The following is a 20,633-nucleotide window of genomic DNA, read 5'->3' on the forward strand; positions in this document are numbered from 1 at the left end:
TTGAAGAGATTATAGTTGAAAACTTCCCTAATATGGGAAAGGAAATAGTTAATCAAGTCCTGGAAGCACAGAGAGTCCCATACAGGATAAATCCAAGGAGAAACACACCAAGACACATATTAATCAAACTATCAAAAATTAAATATAAAGAAAACATATTAAAAGCAGCAAGGGAAAAACAACAGATAACACACAAGGGCATCCCCATAAGGTTAACAGCTGATCTTTCAGCAGAAACGCTGCAAGCCAGAAGGGAGTGGCAGGATATACTTAAAGTGATGAAGGAGAAAAACCTACAACCAAGATTACTCTACCCAGCAAGGATCTCATTCAGATTTGATGGAGAAATTAAAACCTTTACAGACAAGCAAAAGCTGAGAGAGTTCAGCACCACCCAACCAGCTTTACAACAAATGCTAAAGGAACTTCTCTAGGCAAGAAACACAAGAGAAGGAAAACACCTACAATAACAAACCCAAAACATTTAAGAAAATGGGAATAGGAACATACATATCGATAATTACCTTAAATGTAAATGGATTAAATGCTCCCACCAAAAGACACAGACTGGCTGAATGGATACAAAAACAAGACCCATATATATGCTGTCTACAAGAGACCCACTTCAGACCTAGAGACACATACAGACTGAAAGTGAGGGGATGGAAAAAGATATTCCATGCAAATGGAAATCAAAAGAAAGCTGGAGTAGCAATTCTCATATCAGACAAAATAGACTTTAAAATAAAGACAATTACAAGAGACAAAGACGGACACTATATAATGATCAAGGGATCGATCCAAGAGGAAGGTATAACAATTGTAAATATTTATGCACCCAACATAGGAGCACCTCAATACGTAAGGCAAATACTAACAGCCATAAAAGGGGAAATCGACAGTAACACAATCATAGTAGGGGACTTTAACACCCCACTTTCACCAATGGACAGATCATCCAAAATGAAAATAAATAAGGAAACACAAGCTTTAAATGATACATTAAACAAGATGGACTTAATTGATATTTATAGGACATTCCACCCAAAAACAACAGAATACACATTTTTCTCAAGTGCTCATGGAACATTCTCCAGGATAGATCATATCTTGGGTCACAAATCAAGCCTTGGTAAATTTAAAAAAATTGAAATCGTATCAAGTATCTTTTCCGACCACAACGCTATGAGACGAGATATCAATTACAGGAAAAGATCTGTAAAAAATACAAACACATGGAGGCTACACAATACACTACTTAATAACGAAGTGATCACTGAAGAAATCAAAGGGGAAATCAAAAAATACCTAGAAACAAATGACAATGGAGACACGACGATCCAAAACCTATGGGATGCAGCAAAAGCAGTTCTAAGAGGGAAGTTTATAGCAATACAAGCCTACATCAAGAAACAGGAAACATCTCGAATAAACAACCTAACCTTGCACCTAAAGCAATTAGAGAAAGAAGAACAAAAAAACCCCAAAGCTAGCAGAAGGAAAGAAATCATAAAGATCAGATCAGAAATAAATGAAAAAGAAATGAAGGAAACAATAGCAAAAATCAATGAAACTAAAAGCTGGTTCTTTGAGAAGATAAACAAAATTGATAAACCATTAGCCAGACTCATCAAGAGAAAAAAGGAGAAGACTCAAGTTAATAGAATTAGAAATGAAAAAGGAGAAGTAACCACTGACACTGCAGAAATACAAACGATCATAAGAGATTACTACAAGCAACTCTATGCTAATAAAATGGACAACCTGGAAGAAATGGACAGATTCTTAGAAATGCACAACCTGCCGAGACTGAACCAGGAAGAAATAGAAAATATGAACAGACCAATCACAAGCACTGAAATTGAAACTGTGATTAAAAATCTTCCAACACACAAAAGCCCAGGACCAGATGGCTTCACAGGCGAATTCTATCAAACATTTAGAGAAGAGCTAACACCTATCCTTCTCAAACTCTTCCAAAATATTGCAGAGGGAGGAACACTCCCCAACTCATTCTACGAGGCCACCATCACCCTGATACCAAAACCAGGCAAAGATGTCACAAAGAAAGAAAACTACAGGCCAATATCACTGATGAACATAGATGCAAAAATCCTCAACAAAATACTAGCAAACAGAATCCAACAGCACATTAAAAGGATCATACACCATGATCAAGTGGGGTTTATTCCAGGAATGCAAGGATTCTTCAATATACGCAAATCAATCAACGTGATACATCATATTAACAAATTGAAGGAGAAAAACCATATGATCATCTCAATAGATGCAGAGAAAGCTTTCGACAAAATTCAACACCCATTTATGATAAAAGTCCTGCAGAAAGTAGGCATAGAGGGAACTTTCCTCAACATAATAAAGGCCGTATATGACAAACCCACAGCCAACATTGTCCTCAATGGTGAAAAACTGAAACCATTTCCACTAAGATCGGGAACAAGACAAGGTTGCCCACTCTCACCACTATTATTCAACATAGTTTTGGAAGTGTTAGCCACAGCAATCAGAGACGAAAAAGAAATAAAAGGAATCCAAATCGGAAAAGAAGTAAAGCTGTCACTGTTTGCAGATGACATGATACTATACATAGAGAATCCAAAAGATGCTACCAGAAAACTACTAGAGCTAATCAATGAATTTGGTAAAGTAGCAGGATACAAAATTAATGCACAGAAATCTCTTGCATTCCTGTATACTAATGATGAAAAATCTGAAAGTGAAATTAAGAAAACACTCCCGTTTACCATTGCAACAAAAAGAATAAAATACCTAGGAATAAACCTACCTAAGGAGACAAAAGACCTGTATGCAGAAAATTATAGGACACTGATGAAAGAAATTAAAGATGATACAAATAGATGGAGAGATATACCATGTTCTTGGATTGGAAGAATAAACATTGTGAAAATGACTCTGCTACCCAAAGCAATCTACAGATTCAATGCAATCCCTATCAAACTACCACTGGCATTTTTCACAGAACTAGAACAAAAAATTTCACAATTTGTATGGAAACACAAAAGACCCCGAATAGCCAAAGCAATCTTGAGAACGAAAAATGGAGCTGGAGGAATCAGGCTCCCTGACTTCAGACTATATTACAAAGCTACAGTAATCAAGACAGTTTGGTACTGGCACAAAAACAGAAATATAGATCAATGGAACAGGATAGAAAGCCCAGAGATAAGCCCACGCACATATGGTCACCTTATCTTTGATAAAGGAGGCAAGCATATACAGTGGAGAAAAGACAGCCTCTTCAATAAGTGGTGCTGGGAAAATTGGACAGGTACATGTAAAAGTATGAAATTAGAACACTCCCTAACACCATACACAAAAATAAACTCAAAATGGATTAAAGACCTAAGTGTAAGGCCAGACACTATCAAACTCTTAGAGGAAAACATAGGCAGAACACTGTATGACATAAGTCACAGCAAGATCCTTTTTGACCCAGGTCCTAGAGAAATGGAAATAAAAACACAAATAAACAAATGGGACCTAATGAAACTTAAAAGCTTTTGCACAGCAAAGGAAACCATAAACAAGACCAAAAGACAACCCTCAGAATGGGAGAAAATATTTGCAAATGAAGCAACGGACAAAGGATTAATCTCCAAGATTTACAAGCAGCTCATGCAGCTCAATAACAAAAAAACAAACAACCCAATCCAAAAATGGGCAGAAGACCTAAATAGACATTTCTCCAAAGAAGAGATACAGATTGCCAACAGACACATGAAAGAATGCTCAACATCATTAATCATTAGAGAAATGCAAATCAAAACTACAATGAGGTATCATCTCACACTGGTCAGAATGGCCATCATCAAAAAATCTAGAAACAATAAATGCTGGAGAGGGTGTGGAGAAAAGGGAACACTCTTGCACTGTTGGTGGGAATGTAAATTGATACAGCCACTGTGGAGAACAGTATGGAGGTTCCTTAAAAAACTAAAAATAGAAGTACCATATGACCCAGCAATCCCACTACTGGGCATATACCCTGAGAAAACCATAATTCAGAAAGAGTCATGTACCAAAATATTCATTGCAGCTCTGTTTACAATAGCCAGGACATGGAAGCAACCTAGGTGTCCATCATCGGATGAATGGATAAAGAAGATGTGGCACATATATACAATGGAATATTACTCAGCCATAAAAAGAAATGAAATGGAGGTGTTTGTAATGAGGTGGATGGAGTTAGAGTCTGTCATACAGAGTGAAGTAAGTCAGAAAGAGAAAAACAAATACAGTATGCTAACACATATATATGGAATCTAAGGGAAAAAAAAAAAAAAAAAAAAAAAGAGGTCATGAAGAACCTAGTGGCAAGATGGGAATAAAGACACAGACCTACTAGAGAATGGACTTGAGGATATGGGGAGGGGGAGGGGTGAGATGTGACAGGGTGAGAGAGTGTCATGGACATATATACACTACCAAACGTAAAATAGATAACTAGTGGGAAGCAGCCGCATAGCACAGGGAGATCAGCTCGGTGCTTTGTGACCACCTAGAGGGGTGGGATAGGGAGGGTGGGAGGGAGGGAGATGCAAGAGGGAAGAGATATGGCAACATATGTATATGTGTAACTGATTCACTTTGTTGTAAAGCAGAAGCTAGCACACCATTGTAAAGCAATTATACTTCAATAAAGATGTTTAAAAAAAAAAAAAAAAAAAAAAAAAAGAGAATGAAAAACCCCTGGAACATACAAATAGAATCACAGTTAAAAATCTAGCTCTACTAAACAAGTAAAATTGCCTGTTTGTAGACATGATCTTGTATGTAGAAAATCTTAAAGATTCCACAAAAAAACTGTTAGAACTAATCAGTGAATTCAGAAAAGTTGCAGGATACAAAATCAACACACAAGAATCAGTTGCATTTCTATATACTGACAATTAGCAATCCGAAAAGAAAATTAAGAAAACAATTCCATAGCATCAAAACATTCCATAGCATCAAAACAATTCCATAGCATCAAAGAGAATAAAATATTTAGGAATAAACTTAACCAAGGAGGCAAAAATACTTGTACACTGAAAACTACAAAACAATGCTGAAAGAAATTAAAGACAACACAAATATATGGAAAAACATCAATGTTCATGGATTGGGAGACTTAATATGGTTAAGACGTCAATACTACACAAAGTAATCTACAGATTTGATGCAACCCTTCCAAAATCCCAATGACTTTTCTTGCAAAAATAGAAAATTTCATCCTAAAATTCATATGGAATCTCAAGGGACCCCAAAGAGCCAAAATAACTTGAAAAAGAACAATGTTGGACGACTCACATTTCTTGATTTCAAAACTTACTATGAAGTTAGAGCATTTAAAACAGTGTGGCTCTAGCAGAAAGACAGACAAATGGACCAATGGAATGGAATGAAGAAGAGTCAGAAATAAACCCTCATGTGTACAGTCAAATGGCTTTTGAAAAGGATGCCAAGACCATTCAATGGGGAAAGGACAGTCTTTTCAACAAATGGTGCTGGGGATACTGGATATCCACATGCAAAAATATGAGGTTGGAACCTTATTTTACACCATGTTAAAACAAACAAACAAACAAACAAACAGCAACAACAAAAAACCCTCAAAAAATGGATCAAAGATCTAAATGTAAGAGTTAAAACTATAAAACTTTTAGAAGAAAACAGAAGGAAAAAGCTTCATGACGTTAGATTTGGCAATGATTTCTTGAACATAACACCAAAAGTACAGGAAACAAAAGAAAAAAATACAGAAGTTGGACTTCATCATGATGGAAAATGTTTGTACATTAAAAGACACTATCATATACTTAGTATGTGAACATACTTAACACTCCTGAACTGTACTTAAAGATGGTTAAGATGGTAAGTTTTATGTGTTTGTTCACCACAATTTTTTTAATGTAAATCTGAAAAATAAAAATAGAACACTACCAACAGAGTGAAAAGGCAATCCAAAGAATGGGAGAAAATATTTGCAAGTCATATATCTGATAAGAGATTGATATCTAGAATATATAAAGAACTTTTTGAACCCAGTGTCTGTACTTAAACCCAGTCTCTGACCACAAAGCCTCTTTCTTTTCTTTTTTCTTTTTTTTAACATCTTTATTGGAGTATAATTGCTTTACAATGGTGTGTTAGTTTCTGCTTTATAACAAAGTGAATCAGCTATACATATACATATATCCCCATATCTCCTCCCTCTTGCGTCTCCCTCCCATCCTCCCTATCCCACCCCTCTAGGTGGGCACACAGCACCGAGCTGATCTCCCTGTGCTATGCAGCTGCTTCCCACTAGCTATCTATTTTATATTTGGTAGTGTATATATATGTCCATGCCACTCTCTCACTTCGTCCCAGCTTACCCTTCCCCCTCCCCATGTCCTCAAGTCCATTCTCTATGTCTGCGTCTTTATTCCTGTCCTGCCCCTAGGTTCTTCAGAAGCTTTTTTTTTTTAGATTCCATATATATGTGTTAGCATATGGTATTTGTTTTTCTCTTTCTGACTTACTTCACTCTGTATGAGTCTCTAGGTCCATCCACCTCGCTACAAATAACTCAATTTCGTTTCTTTTTATGGCTGAGTAATATTCCATTGTATATACGTGCCACATCTTCTTTATCCATTAATCTGTCGATGGACACTTAGTTGCTTCCATGTCCTGGCTATCGTAAATAGAGCTGCAATGAACATTGTGGTACATGACTCTTTTTGAATTATGGTTTTCTCAGGGTATATGCCCAGTAGTGGGATTGCTGGGTCCTATGGTAGTTCTATTTTTTTTTTTTTTTTTTTAAATAAATTTATTTATTTATTTATTTATTTTTGCCTGTGTTGGGTCTTTGTTTCTGTGCGAGGGCTTTCTCTAGTTGCGGCCAGCGGGGGCCACTCTTCATCGCGGTGCGCGGGCCTCTCACTATCGCAGCCTCTCTTGTTGCGGAGCACAGGCTCCAGACGCGCAGGCTCAGTAGTTGTGGCTCACGGGCCTAGTTGCTCCGCGGCATGTGGGATCTTCCCAGACCAGGGCTCGAACCCGTGTCCCCTGCATTGGCAGGCAGATTCTCAACCACTGCGCCAGCAGGGAAGCCCTATTTTTAGTTTTTTAAGGAACCTCCATACTGTTCTCCATAGTGGCTGTATCAACTTACCTTCCCACCAACAGTGCAAGAGGTGCACTGTGCACCTCTTGCACAGTGATGATAAAGCCTCTGTTTTTAAGCAACAGCTACTAGTAGCTGACACGCACTGGGCTTTGCTGTATGCAGGCACTGTGCTCAGAGTTTTACGTGCATCTCCTCATCCTAACAACCTTATGAAGTAGATGTTTATTGTTCCCATTTTATAAAGGAAACAGATTCAGAGAAGTTTAGTAATTAGCTTAAGTTCCACAGTGAGGAGGTTACCCAACTGAGATTAGAACCCGGGCAGTCTGTCTCCACAGTCCAGGTTCTTAAGTACATCCTCTACTGCCTTCAGAAAAGCAATTCTTCAGCATCCACCTGATGTAATATTGCATAGCCACTGCAAATGAGCATTATTAAGACTATGTGGTGGGCTTCCCTGGTGGCACAGTGGTAAAGAATCCTCCTGCCAATGCAGGGGACATGGGTTCGAGCCCTGGTCCAGGAAGATCCCACATGCCGCAGAGCAACTAAGCCCGTGCGCCACAACTACCGAGCCTGCACTCTAGAGCCTGCACGCCACAACTACTGAAGCCCGCATGCCTAGAGCCCGTGCTCCGCAACAAGAGAAGCCACCACAATGAGAAGCCCGCGCTTGCCGCAACTAGAGAAAGCCTGTGTGCAGCAATGAAGACCCAACACAGCCAAAAATAATAAATAAATAAATAAATTTATTAAAAAAAAAAAAAAGACTATGTGTCAAAAATGGAAAGATGCTATGACAAAGTAAAAAACAGGAAACAAAATTATACATACATTTTAATTACATCTAGGTAAAACATGCATTTGAAAACAGCTAGAAGAAAATATGTGCCACAATAATATAGATTCTGGTAAAGTAGTAAGATTATGGGTTGCCCTTCTTTTGCTTTATATTTAAATAATGAGGTAATATGGTGGAAGCTTCCCATTTCCCTCTTTAAATCAAGTCCTCAGACCTCTATGAGGAAGGCTAGCATCAAGAATAAAGATATGTAAAGCCAAACCCTGTGTTCAAAAATAAGCAATACTCAAACTATTATGTATAAAGTAAGCTACAATGATACACCGTACCACAGCGGTCCCCCAACCTTTTTGGCACCAGGGACCGGTTTTGTGGAAGACAATTTTTCCATGGCGGGGTGGGGGGGATGGTTCAGTTGGTAATGCGAGTGATGGGGAGTGGCAGATGAAGCTTCGCTCACTCACTTCCTGCTGTGCGGCCCCGAGGGGCGGGTGGGGAGTATGGTTGGGGACCCCTGCTGTACAACATGAGGAAGAGAGCCAATATTTTATAATAACTATAAATGGAATATAACCTTTAAAAACTGTAAATTACTATATTGCACACCTGTAATTTATATAATATTGTATATCAACTATGCTTCAATTAAAAAAATTTTTTTAAAAAAGCAATACTGCTTGCAGGGTTGGGGACAGTTGCCTCTGTGAGGGAGTTAGGCTAAACACGGCAATGCTGAAGGTTTGCAGAAGGCTTCTGGAGGGCAGCGCTTGAAGTAGGGGCCTTTGTTAATTTCTATTTCTTTGGTTCACAGGAGAACAGTACCAAATTAAAATAATATCCCCACTGCTCTAAATCAGTGTCTTCCAAGTGCCATTCATTCATATAATAGTGCCACAATTTTTATTCCGTGTGTTTATAAACTGCTATTTTTTACTTAAACTTTTTCTTAATATCTGAATTTTTGCTTTAAAAAGTCCTACTTAAAAGGGAAACTTTATAACAGCACTGTAAATAGAAAACTTGCAGCCCTTGTCTTAAGCAGAAGATAACTGTAAAAATAAATACATAAAAAAGACACAACAGGGACTTCCCTGGTGGTGCAGCAGTTAACACTCCGCGCTCCCAATGCAGGGGGACCGGGTTTGATCCCTGGTCGGGGAACTAGATCCCACATGCATGCTGCAATTAAGAGTTCGCATGCCACAACTAAGGAGCCCGCCTGCTGCAACTAAGACCCGGCGCAACCAAATAAATTAATTAATTAATTAAAAAAAAAAAGACACAACAATGTTTTAGCTAGATATAATTTACTGCCTGCTAAAGGCAGTACTTGAAGAGGACTAGGGTTAGACAGTTTGTTTTCACAGGAGGCAGTCTGGATTTTTTTTAAAGTACAATGGGAAATCACTGAAGGATTTTAAACAGGAAGAGACATGTTCTGATTGGATATGTTAACAACACTTTCCTGGGAATTAAAAAGAAATTTTTTAAAAAAAGAAAAAATGAGAAAAGACAAGAATTTAACAACTGAACAACAACATCATCCACTTTTACCTAACTGACAATAATAAAACACTATGCTCTATTGGAACCCTTGGGCACTGTTGGTAGGAATGCGAAATGGTGCAGCTGCTGTGAAAAACAGTATGGTGGTTCCACAAAAAAAATTAAAATAGAATTACCATATGGGACTTCCCTGTGGCGCAGTGGTTAAAGAATCCGCTTGCCAATGCAGGGGACACGGGTTTGAGCCCTGGTCTGGGAAGATACCACATGCCGCAGAGCAACTAAGCCCGTGCGCCACAACTACTGAGCCTGCACTCTACAGCCTGCGAGCCACAACTACTGAGCCCGCGCGCCTAGAGCCCGCGCTTTGCAACAAGAGAAGCCACTGCCATGAGAAGCCCGCACACTACAACGAAGAGTAGTCAGCCCCCACTTGCCGCAACTAGAGAAAGCCCGTGCACAGCAATGAAGACCCAACGCAGCCAAAAAATAAATAAATAAAATAAATGAATAAATTAAAAAAAAAAAAAAAAGAATTACCATATGATTCAGCAGCTCCACTTCTGGGTATATACCCCCCAAAATTGAAAGCAAGATCTCAAAGAAATATTTGTACAACTATGTTCACAGCAGCATTATTCACAAAAGCCAAAAGGTGGAAACAATCCTAGTATCAACAACGAATGAATGAATAAGCAAAATATGGTATATGCATACAATGGAATATTTTCAGTCTTAAAAAGGAAGGAAATTCTGACACATGCTATAACATGGATGAACCTTGAGGACATTATGCTAACTCAAGTAAGCCAGCCACAAAAAAACAAATACTATATAATTCCACTTTATAAGATACCTAGAGTAGTCTAAATCATACAGACAGAAAGTAGAATGGTGGTTATCAGGTGCTGGGAGGAAAGGAGAATGAGGAGTTATTGTTTAATGGGTATAGAGTTTCAGTTTTACAAAATGAAAAGGGTACTAGAGGGACTTCCCTGGTTACACAGTAGTTAAGAATCCGCCTGCCAATGCAGGAGACAGGGGTTCGATCCCTGGTCTGGGAAGATCCCACATGCTGCGGAGCAACAAAGCCCATGAGCCACAACTACTGAAGCCCGCGCACCTAGAGCTCGTGCTCCCCAACAAGAGAAGCCACCGCAACGAGAAGCCCGCGCACCACAACGAAGACCCAACGCGGCCAAAAAAAAAAAAAAAAAGGAAAAGAGTATTAGAGATGGATGGTGGTGATGATTGCACAATAATATGAATTTACTTAATGCCGAAGAACTGTACACTTAAAAACGGTTAAGACGGGGGAATTCCCTGGTGGTCCAGTGGTTAGGACTCCGCACTCTCACTGCCGAGGGGGCAAGTTCAATCCCTGGTTGGTGAACTAAAATCCACAAGCTGTGCAGCACGGCCTCCCGCCAAAGGAAAAAAAAAAAGATTAAGACAGTAAAATTTATGTTACATATCTTTTACTACAATTAGAACAACAACAACACTATACCCAAAGGCTGCAGATTTTGGTTTCAGCAACTGGTGACCCATTCATTGAGATAGGGAGGAATATGAAGGGAGCAGCCTTGGGTAGGAGGAACATTGAAGAGTTTTGGAGTGTGCTAAGCTTGATGTCAACTCGACAATCAGATGGAGACGTCAAATAGGCAGTTGAATATCTAAATTTGAAGTTCCAGAGAAAAAGTTAGAGATAGAATTACAGACTTGGAGAATTACAGACTTGGATTTTAAAAAGGATACATATACTTAATTGGGGGATTATTAGCATATAAATGGTATTCAAAACCACTGGACAGGATGAGATCACTTAGAGAGAAGGTAGTTAGAGAAGAGAAGGGAGTAATAAAAACAGCCACAGCCTCGAGCAGTCCACATTCAGAATTAAAGCAGAGGGCAAAAAATCATATTAATGAAGAGAATCGAGCAGTGAGATAAAGAAGGTGCTTTTTCAAAAAAATCAGATGCCCAGACCCAGGCCCTGTGAACTTGGTACTCAAGAGGTAGAAGGCAAATATGTAGTTTTAAAATCTCCCTAGGCTAGTTCAATAGTCTGAATATAAGTGAGAGAGGGAAGCAGGTGAAATGCACAGTAGTAGTGGGAGTGGGAGGAAGGAACAGAATTGGGATATCATAAGGTACCGTGGACAGGACTTGGTGACTGACTAGGCGTGGGATAGTAAGGAGAAGAAAATTAATTACATATTGTTTCTTTCTTGGGAGACTGGGAGGTTACTGCTGTCATTAAAACTAGTAATACAAGGTAGAAGGATAGAAACAAGGGTTTTGGTTGTTCAAGGAGCACAACGATCCTACTTTGTCGGTTAAGGAACTGAAGTTAGAGAGCCCAAAGTTATATAGCTGGTAAGTAGCACAGAAGGGCCTCAACCTACGTCTGACTGACTCCAAGCCAAAGTCTGAAGTACCGGTGGGATATTACTTAGTGATGTGAAAGTGGTCAGGACAGCTGAAGTCTTAGGAGGGATGTGATCATCCAGGGAAAGAATATACAGATCGATATATTATTATCCATATACTTGGGGTAATTCTTAATAATGGTACAATGGGCCTTCCTCCTCATCTAAAAAATGAAGATAATACTGAATTTGTAGATAATGCCCACTGAGGGCAAGGACCTTATCACAGTTTTTATATTCCTAGATTTGCAATGCCTGGAATAAAATGACCACTCAATAAAAGTTTGCCAAAACTTTGAAAAAACAAAACAAAACCAAAAAAAACCCAAAAGTTAATAACCAGCCACAATTAGAAAAACCGCTACACTAGGGACTTCCCCAGCGGTCCAGTGGTTAAGACTCTGCCTTCCAATGCAGGGTGCGCAGGTTCGATCCCTGGTCGGGGAACTAAGGTTCCACGTGCTGCGGTGTGTGGCCAAAAAAAAAAAAGAAAAAAAAAGAAAAACACTACACTACATGAGAACAACTATTTCTGACCAAACTATAGCATAGTTTTTTTTCATTTCCTCTCTATGTTGTATGCTACAAATGCACTGTTTTTTTCCTGCACCACAATAATGTCTGTTTTATGAATTGTTTTGCTAGAAGTAGCAGATGGAAGATACAACTCAGTGAGACAGGCACTCTTATCCTCTGCTGGGTGTAAAATAAGTACTTTCTGGAAAGACAATTTGATAAGATGTATCAAGAGTCTTAAAGCCCTAACTCAGTAATCTTACTTAGGAATTTATCCAAAGAAAGCAATAAGAGATATGGCCAAAGATTTAGGTTGGAAGTAATCAAAAATATCCCACAATAGAAAAATTATTAAATAAACCATCATATAACCATAGGGTAGAATATCATATGGTGCTCTTAAATCAAGTTTTTGAAGAACACTTAAGGATACTAGAAAATGCTTTTGATAAATATAAATTTATATATTTTATTTATTTTATTCTTTTGGCTGCGTTGGGTCTTCGTTGCTGCACGCAGGTTTTCTCCAGTTGCGGTGAGTGGGGGCTACTCTTCGTTGCGGTGCGTGGGCTTCTCATTGCAGTGGCTTCTCTTGTTGCAGAGCACAGGCTCTAGGTGCACAGGCTTCAGTAGTTGCGGCACGCGGGCTCAGTAGTTGTGGCGCACAGGCTTAGTTGCTCCGCGGCATGTGGGATCTTCCCAGGCCAGGGCTCGAACCCGTGTCCCCTGCATTGGCAGGCAGATTCTTAACCACTGCGCTACCAGGGAAGCCCCGTTTTTGATAAATATAATGAAAAAAGTAGGATATAAACTATACCTAGTATGACCATGATTGTGTGTTTATATGTAAACATATACATATATGAAAATTATATATACACTTCCCTAGAAAATTATGTATATATTTATATTATATGTATGTATATATTTACCTAGAAAAAATATTAGAATATACCAAAACTACTATAAAAGTCTCGCTGGGTGGAAAGATTACAAGAGATGCTAATGTTCTTTATGTTTTTCAGTATTTCTAAAATTTCTGCAGAAAGTATATTTTTATTTTAAAACTCAAAAAAATATGATAAATAAGATATAGACAGCACTCACCTTCTTTCTTTTTCTAGAAGAATTTCTCGTGGGGTCAGGCTTTTCAAACTCTGCTGACTTTGCCTCTTCCTTCTCCTCTTCCTCATCAGGTATCAGAGAGTACTTGGTCCCACCTGGTTGCATGAAACAATCCTTTGCAAAGTGGCCTGCAGAAGAGAAGTAGAAAAGGTAGGGAGGGAAGAGGCAGTCTCTCACCTTAGCAGCTGGATCTTCCCTAGAAGTTCCTGAAGGGCTGGCTCATTCAGGAGGTACTAATGAGTTCATTCAGAGCAGCTGTTGCCTTCAGAGCAGATTTTGTCACCTCAAGATGGCACTGCTCACTTAACCAGAGCCAGACAAGCATCTGGTCCTAGAGCTGTGGGAAACACTGGCACCGCTTTGGAATGGCATAGGACATGAGGATACAGGCTTGTGCTGCCTTCCATTAGCAACTGGGCTCAGGAATTTTTAAAGGTCTATTTGGAACTATTCCTGACAATGAAAGGCTGCTCCGGAGAGCAGAATACTTAGCAGAGGGAGCCAAGTGGCAGGCCAAGCCCTAAAGGAAGGCAGCTCTTAGGCAGCAAGCAGGAAGGCAGCACTCAGATTCAAGCTAACACACAGAAAGACAGCAGTCACCTAGGGGCACTCAGCATTCACAGACTGTCAGGTCTGGCAAGGGCCTGAGAGATCATCAAATCCAACACTGCATTTGCAGAGGACATGAAGGCCCAGAGGAGAGAAGTACCTCAAGGTCACACAGACAGCAGCAGAGCTAAAACTTACCCCAGGTCTCATACCTCCCTGCCCTGTGCTCTTTCTGCTGCACCAAAACCAACCACCTTTGGCCTGCCTGGGCCAAATTCCATCTCTCATTATTCTTCTCTGCCTCATGTAACACCTGGTGGACACAAGTTGAAGGTAAGAGAACCCTACCTTCCCTGAGCCTACACTGCTATTAAGGGGCCATTTAACAGATGCTACACAGCTGGTTTTGTCTGAGCTTTTTGTAGACCTTCTCTCAGGGGCACAAAGAATTTGATGAAGTCATCAAAAAGCTATGTGTAAACTACTTTGCAACTCGGAGTCCAGAAGCGGGATGGTGCCTGGAAGGAGAATACAGCATAGAGTTTTCCAAACATCTATGCTGGAAATGGTCCCACAATACTCATGAGGAAGTATTCTTTCTATTTTATTTTTCCCTTCCTCCCTCTACATTAATGATAAATCGGGGCTTAAACCCCACGACCTCAACCAGGGCACAAGTCTGCTACCACTCATTGTAGAAAAATCAAGAGAGCTGGGTAGGTGAAAGGCTAGGGAGAAGGGGTGACAAATTGAGGTCACTCTGAAAATGAGAAGCTGGCAATACCTCTCATTATAGCTCCAACAAGGGAAGTCAGGCTGAAAGAGCTCTTTAATATTTGAGTAGGACTGCAGGAAACTTGAAGAAACAAAGCTAAAAGGAAGTGACTAGCCTGTATTCTTTATTACTAAAAAGATACTGTATTCAGAACTCTGAAGTTATAGAGATAAAGGTAATAAGCAAGAAAGAGCTTGACTTGGATCCTTAAGGAATATATTTCCAAGTCACTTAATTTTTGCAGCAGAACAATAATCATCCTTAGAGATAAAAATTTAGAGTGTTAATCATAATCCAACACTCTTACCCCTCCTGGCATAGTACATGGGGACCTTGCCCAGGGAGGGCATCACCCGTAGAGAGAGGGGAGTAGTGGTGGTGGTGTAGTATCTGGCAGGGCCAGCATTCAGAAAATGAAACAGAAAAAGCAACAAGCCATGAACTCTGATGTGAGTCTAGTAGGAACAGCAGATGAGCAGGTGAGGCCAGCATTTGGCTAAAAACCACAGTGAGCTAACTCACACCAGGGGGCCTCCCTCATCCCGTAAAGGGTCATCCACAAAGAGAGAAAAACTGAAATGGTAGAGACTTCGCCTTACCTTTACAGCCACACTTCTTGCAGGTAGTGTTCAGGACAGCCTCAAGGGTGATCTTCTGCCCAGTGTAATCCTGGAAGGACCGCCTCCGCCTCTCTTCTTGCCTGTAATGAAATGATACTGACTGTTGGCCCTCTTAAGAGATGTGGCCAGGGATACTACAAGTTAATACTCTATGTTGTTTTTCTGTTTTGTTTTGTCAGGAAGAAGGGAGAAAGGAAAAGCACTGGGCATAAGAAAACAGGCAGTGAAAGAAACGACATGAAATGACAATTTTTTTCATTCAGGACAAGGCTCTGAATTAATCATTATGAATGAGACTAGATTCCATCTCACTGACGCACAGGGGATGAAGATATAATTACTCACCTTGCTAAGCCCCCTGCAACCCTTACAAGGTCATTCCTGGGTTTAAAAGACCTTCAAAAACTTCTTAGAAAATCAAGTCTAAGCTCCTTGGTATTCCAGGCCTTTCACAGTCTGTCTCTAACTTACTTTCCCAGCCTCATCTTGCACAATATGCTCAAGGCAAACCAGACTATTTTACCTTCCCCAGATGGTTCACTGCTTTTGCTCAGGCAGCTCCCTCTTTCTGAAATGCTCTGCTTCCCCTCTTTACTCCCACTTCACCACCTAACTACACCCAAACATTTCAAGGCTCAGCTGTTACTGCCCCTCCTTCTAACCAGTTATCGTCCCTGAGCCCCTCAGCCAGAATTAATCTTTGCTCACATTCCCATAACACTTTTTAAAAATTCTAAACATTTGACCAAAGTATAAAATACATACAGAAAAGTGTTCACAAGTATACAGCTTCACTGATTTTTACAATTTGAAATATCCCAGTAACCAGTACTCAGATAAAGAAGCAGAATATCACCAGCACCTCCGAAGCCCCTCTAGTCACCGTGCTTCCCCCAAGGGTAACTACTATTCTAGTTTCTAACAGCATAGAGTAGTTTTACCTATTTTTGTAAATTGTATCAACAGAATCAGAGAATGGGCCCTTCTGTGTCTGGCTCCTTTTGCTACTTTGTGAGATCCATCCAACTGTTGTATGTAGTTGTGGATCAATTATTCTCATTGCTGCAAAGTATTTTGCTGTTGATGGGTATTTGAGTAATTTCTATTATGGAAGTGCTTCTGTGAACTTTCTAGCACACGTCTTTTGGTGAACATATATATGTACATGCATTCCTTTGGGAAATGCCTAGTTCCACGTAGGAGGGGAACTACTGGGTTGTAGGGCATCTGCCTTAGTAGACACTGCCAGACAGTGTGTTTACCAATTACACTCCTACCAGAAGAGCCAAAGTACCCTAGTTGTCACAGCTCTTATTTTTTACCTTTACTATAACACACAGTACCTGCAGAGTACTCTTAGAAAATGTTTAATTGAAGAGTATCACTCCTGATCATTTTTTCTTTCAAACTCTAACTGTATCCTATACACATGTCAATCCTAGCACATATCACACCACAGAGTTATGTTTCTTCTCTAGATCATGGGCCCGTTTAAAAAATATCTTACTTGTGTTTATTTCCCTGGCACCTCAGCCCAAGGCTTGGCAAGCAACAGCATCAATAAATGCTTGTTGGGGCTTCCCTGGTGGCGCAGTGGTTAAGAATCTGCCTGCCAATTCTGGGGACACGGGTTCGATCCCTGGTCCGGGAAGATCCCACATGCCGCAGAGCAGCTAAGCCCGAGCACCACAACTACTGAGCCTGCGCTCTAGAGCCCGTGAGCCACAACTACTGAAGCCCGCGTGCCTAGAGCCCATGCTCCGCAACAAGAGAAGCCATGACAATGAGAAGCCCACGCGCCGCGACGAAGAGTAGCCCCCGCTCGCCGCAACTAGAGAAAGCCCACGCGCAGCAACAAAGACCCAACGTAGCCAAAAATAAATAAATAAATATATTTTTAAAAATTAAAAAAAAAAACCTTGTTGAAATTTCTTTGTTCTTCATCCAAAATATTTTTCTTTACCTGAACGTCTTTAACTTTGACCTCTGACTTCACCTAAGATTTTCCAACCAGGTCTCTGTAGAGTCCAGCAAAAACAGAGAAATATTCTGCCAGAAGAGCCACATTACCCAGAGAAATGCAGGATAACAATATCAAAGCAAAACAGAGCTACTCACTTCACAAATTTCAGCCAACAGTTTCATGGGATATGTGGGGTCAAGAGAGAAAACAGAGAGGATAAAGATACTCCATATTCTGTCCCATTCATTCTTTAAAGTTCAGCTCAAATATCGTATCTTCTATAAACTCTACCACAGGCAGAGTTAAATACTCACTTTATTTTACTGATTTGTTTACATTTTGCCTCACCCTCTGTACCACAACCAGGACTTGAATAGTAAAGTCTATGTCATGTTCTTCTCTATATCTGAGCAGAGAGCACACCATCTAGCATACTGTTGTCCAAAAGAATGCAAAGATGGACAGTTCTATAAATTTATGTCTGTACTGCTGACTATTTATGTCTTTGGTTAATGAGCACTTCAAATGTGGTTAGTGATTGAGGAATTGGATACCAAATTTTATTTACTTTTTTTTTTTAATTAATTTATTTATTTATTTATTTTTGGCTGTGTTGGGTCTTCGTTTCTGTGCGAGGGCTTTCTTTGGTTGTGGCGAGTGGGGGCCACTCTTCATCGCGGTGCGCGGGCCTCTCACTGTCGCGGCCTCTCTTGTCGCGGAGCACAGGCTCCAGACGCGCAGACTCAGTAGTTGTGGCTCACGGGCCCAGTTGCTCCGCGGCATGTGGGATCTTCCCAGACCAGGGCTCGAACCCGTGTCCCCTGCATTGGCAGGCAGATTCTCAACCACTGCGCCACCAGGGAAGCCCTATTTACTTTTTTTAAAAAATAAATTTATTTTATTTATTTTGTCTGCCACTGTCATTGTCATTGGCAGGCGGATTCTTAACCACTCCGCCACCAGGGAAGCCCCCAAATTTTATTTACTTTTAATTACTTTACATTTAAATAGCCTATGTGACTAGTGGCTTCCCAGTTGGGACAGACCAGAAAAGCATATGGTTTAAGTTCTGAAAATGTCTGTTCAAATCCCTAGCTTTTGCCCTAGAAGAATCTTAGTCAAATGATAGGAGGTCTACTGTCTGGTATGGGTCATGTGAGAGGGTCAGTTCAAAGGGTGAAGCTTGAATAACAAAAACCAAGGCGAGGAGAGTGGAGAAGTAAATGTGAGTGAGTTACTTATCAACAGGCATAAAGTTTTAGTTAAGGAAGATGAGTGAGTTCTGGAGATCTAATGTACAACATTGTATGTATAGTCAACAATACTATTATACACTTAAATATTTCTTAAGAGGGTAGATCTCATGTTAAATGTTCTCACCACAATAAAAGAAAATTAAACAAACAAACAAACAAACAGAAAACCCCACCAAGGCAGGATCTTGGGGACATAACTTGAACAGTCACGAAAACTCCATTGCTTTCGGATGTCCTTATTTGTAGAGCTGAGTTTCAAGTGACTATAAGTTGCAGCTTAATCAAACCCTCATTATAATCAATTCCAATACACTGCAGATTCAAACATACTATAAGCCGAATCATACCTCCCACCTAACGCCCAATTCAACAAATGTGTCACTCACCACCTGTCTCCCTTTCTGTCCTTATTGCCATCATGCTAGTTTAGGCTTCATTACATTTCACCTAAACAGTAATAATTCATTTACTGGTCTCCCTGACTCTAATCCATCCAGCACACATAGTTGCATTAATCTTTCGTTTTTTTTTTAAGTTTAATAAGTGGCAAGCACCAGTGCTAGTACAATGATATGAGTAAGTACATTAAAATGATAGGACATGGTAGATAGTCTACCAGTGGAAAGAGATATATAAATGGATAATTACAGTGTGGCGATACATAAATGCTCTTTCTAAAGACTATACTATGCCGGCTAAACCTAACTGGAAACTGCATTTAACCCCTTTCCATTTGCAGATTCACTTATTAGATGACCTTGTTAATACTTTGGGGCCTGAGGGAATGAAATACAAGACAGCTAGATTTTGATGAAAAATGAAAGGTAGTTGACAAACTGTGTGTAGCTGGAGACAGCATGAAGATACTGAGCCTAACGGGTTGAGGCCAGAGAATGGGGTACCTGGAGAGAATAATCTGCTCAGGAGTCTCTCCCACTCAAAGGCTTTAAAAAACATTCATATTCTTTGACTGCTATTCAAAGCTGTTCACAATCTGACCCCAACGTATCTTTCAAGCCCTACATCCTAGTACCTGACCATACCCTCTTCTTTCCTTAAACAAGACTCCTGAATTGCCATGTGCTTTCCTGCTTCATGCCTTTCCTCAAACTATTTCTTCTGCCTGGAATACTATTCTTTCCCCTGCTGCCTGACAAAATCTTATCCATTCTTCAAGACCTAGCTCAACTGTCACCTCTTCTCTGACCATCAGGGCCTGATATCAACTCTTCCTCTTCAAGGTAACTCCTAGAATCCTTCCTTTAAAACACTCTTTTAACATTTATTACATGTTGCCTTAAAATTAAAGTTATTTGCATAATTATCGCATTACACTAGGCAGTAAGGTCCTTAGGCAGAAACCTTGGTATTGCCATTATACCTCAAATAGAATATGAGCCCAGTAAATATTTGTTGAATAATGAGTAAATGGATGCACTAACTAAACGACTACTATACATTAGGCACTATGGGAGATAAGATGTGGCCTCTGCCTCATGGGTTTTATATATTCTTTCAAAAGAAAGGGTATGATAATCTCAGATATTAGAGGAAAAACAAAGAAACATTTTAAAACAATAACTACAAGTAGCTGCTATATGTTAAGTTTCTACTATAGATTAGACAATTAGGCTCTTTATAAACAAGATTTTATTTAAATCATACCACCATTTCTAAGATGTAGGTGTCATTACCTCCATTCTGAAGAAGCTGAGGTTCAAAGAGGCTAGCTAATCTGCTCAGGGTGGTATACTAGCTTGTGGCAGAACTAGGACTCTTTCTGATTCAAGTCTAACTCTAAAACCTGTCATCATTCCACTATGCCATGCTTCTTTCCTAGAGGCAGTCTAGAAATAGTTTACAACAAAAGTTACTGTTCGGTCACTTAGTCATTACTAGAAGTAGTCCATACATAAAGACACATTCATCATAAAAGCAGGGGGTCCTT

At 39.8% G+C, this 20,633-nt stretch overlaps 1 protein-coding gene across 2 annotated transcripts in view; it reads right to left on the reverse strand.

The window, feature by feature from the left end:
* The window catches only part of ZCCHC17 (zinc finger CCHC-type containing 17), a 64,653-nt gene that overhangs the window by 13,129 nt on the left and 30,891 nt on the right, over positions 1–20,633 (reverse strand). The window contains exons 6-8 of one of the 2 annotated variants that reach the window (XM_061184576.1): positions 15,446–15,546; positions 13,505–13,650; positions 12,861–13,123 (exon numbers count right to left, since the gene is read on the reverse strand). In XM_061184576.1, coding sequence (XP_061040559.1) covers positions 13,046–13,123; positions 13,505–13,650; positions 15,446–15,546 — 325 coding nt within the window. In that variant the 3' untranslated portion in view covers positions 12,861–13,045. Of the gene's footprint in view, positions 1–12,860; positions 13,124–13,504; positions 13,651–15,445; positions 15,547–20,633 lie in introns of those variants that run through there. The other variant, XM_061184575.1, reaches the window with a different exon arrangement.

This window comes from Eubalaena glacialis, chromosome 3 (genome assembly GCF_028564815.1).
Source record: "Eubalaena glacialis isolate mEubGla1 chromosome 3, mEubGla1.1.hap2.+ XY, whole genome shotgun sequence".
NCBI lineage: Eukaryota > Metazoa > Chordata > Mammalia > Artiodactyla > Balaenidae > Eubalaena > Eubalaena glacialis.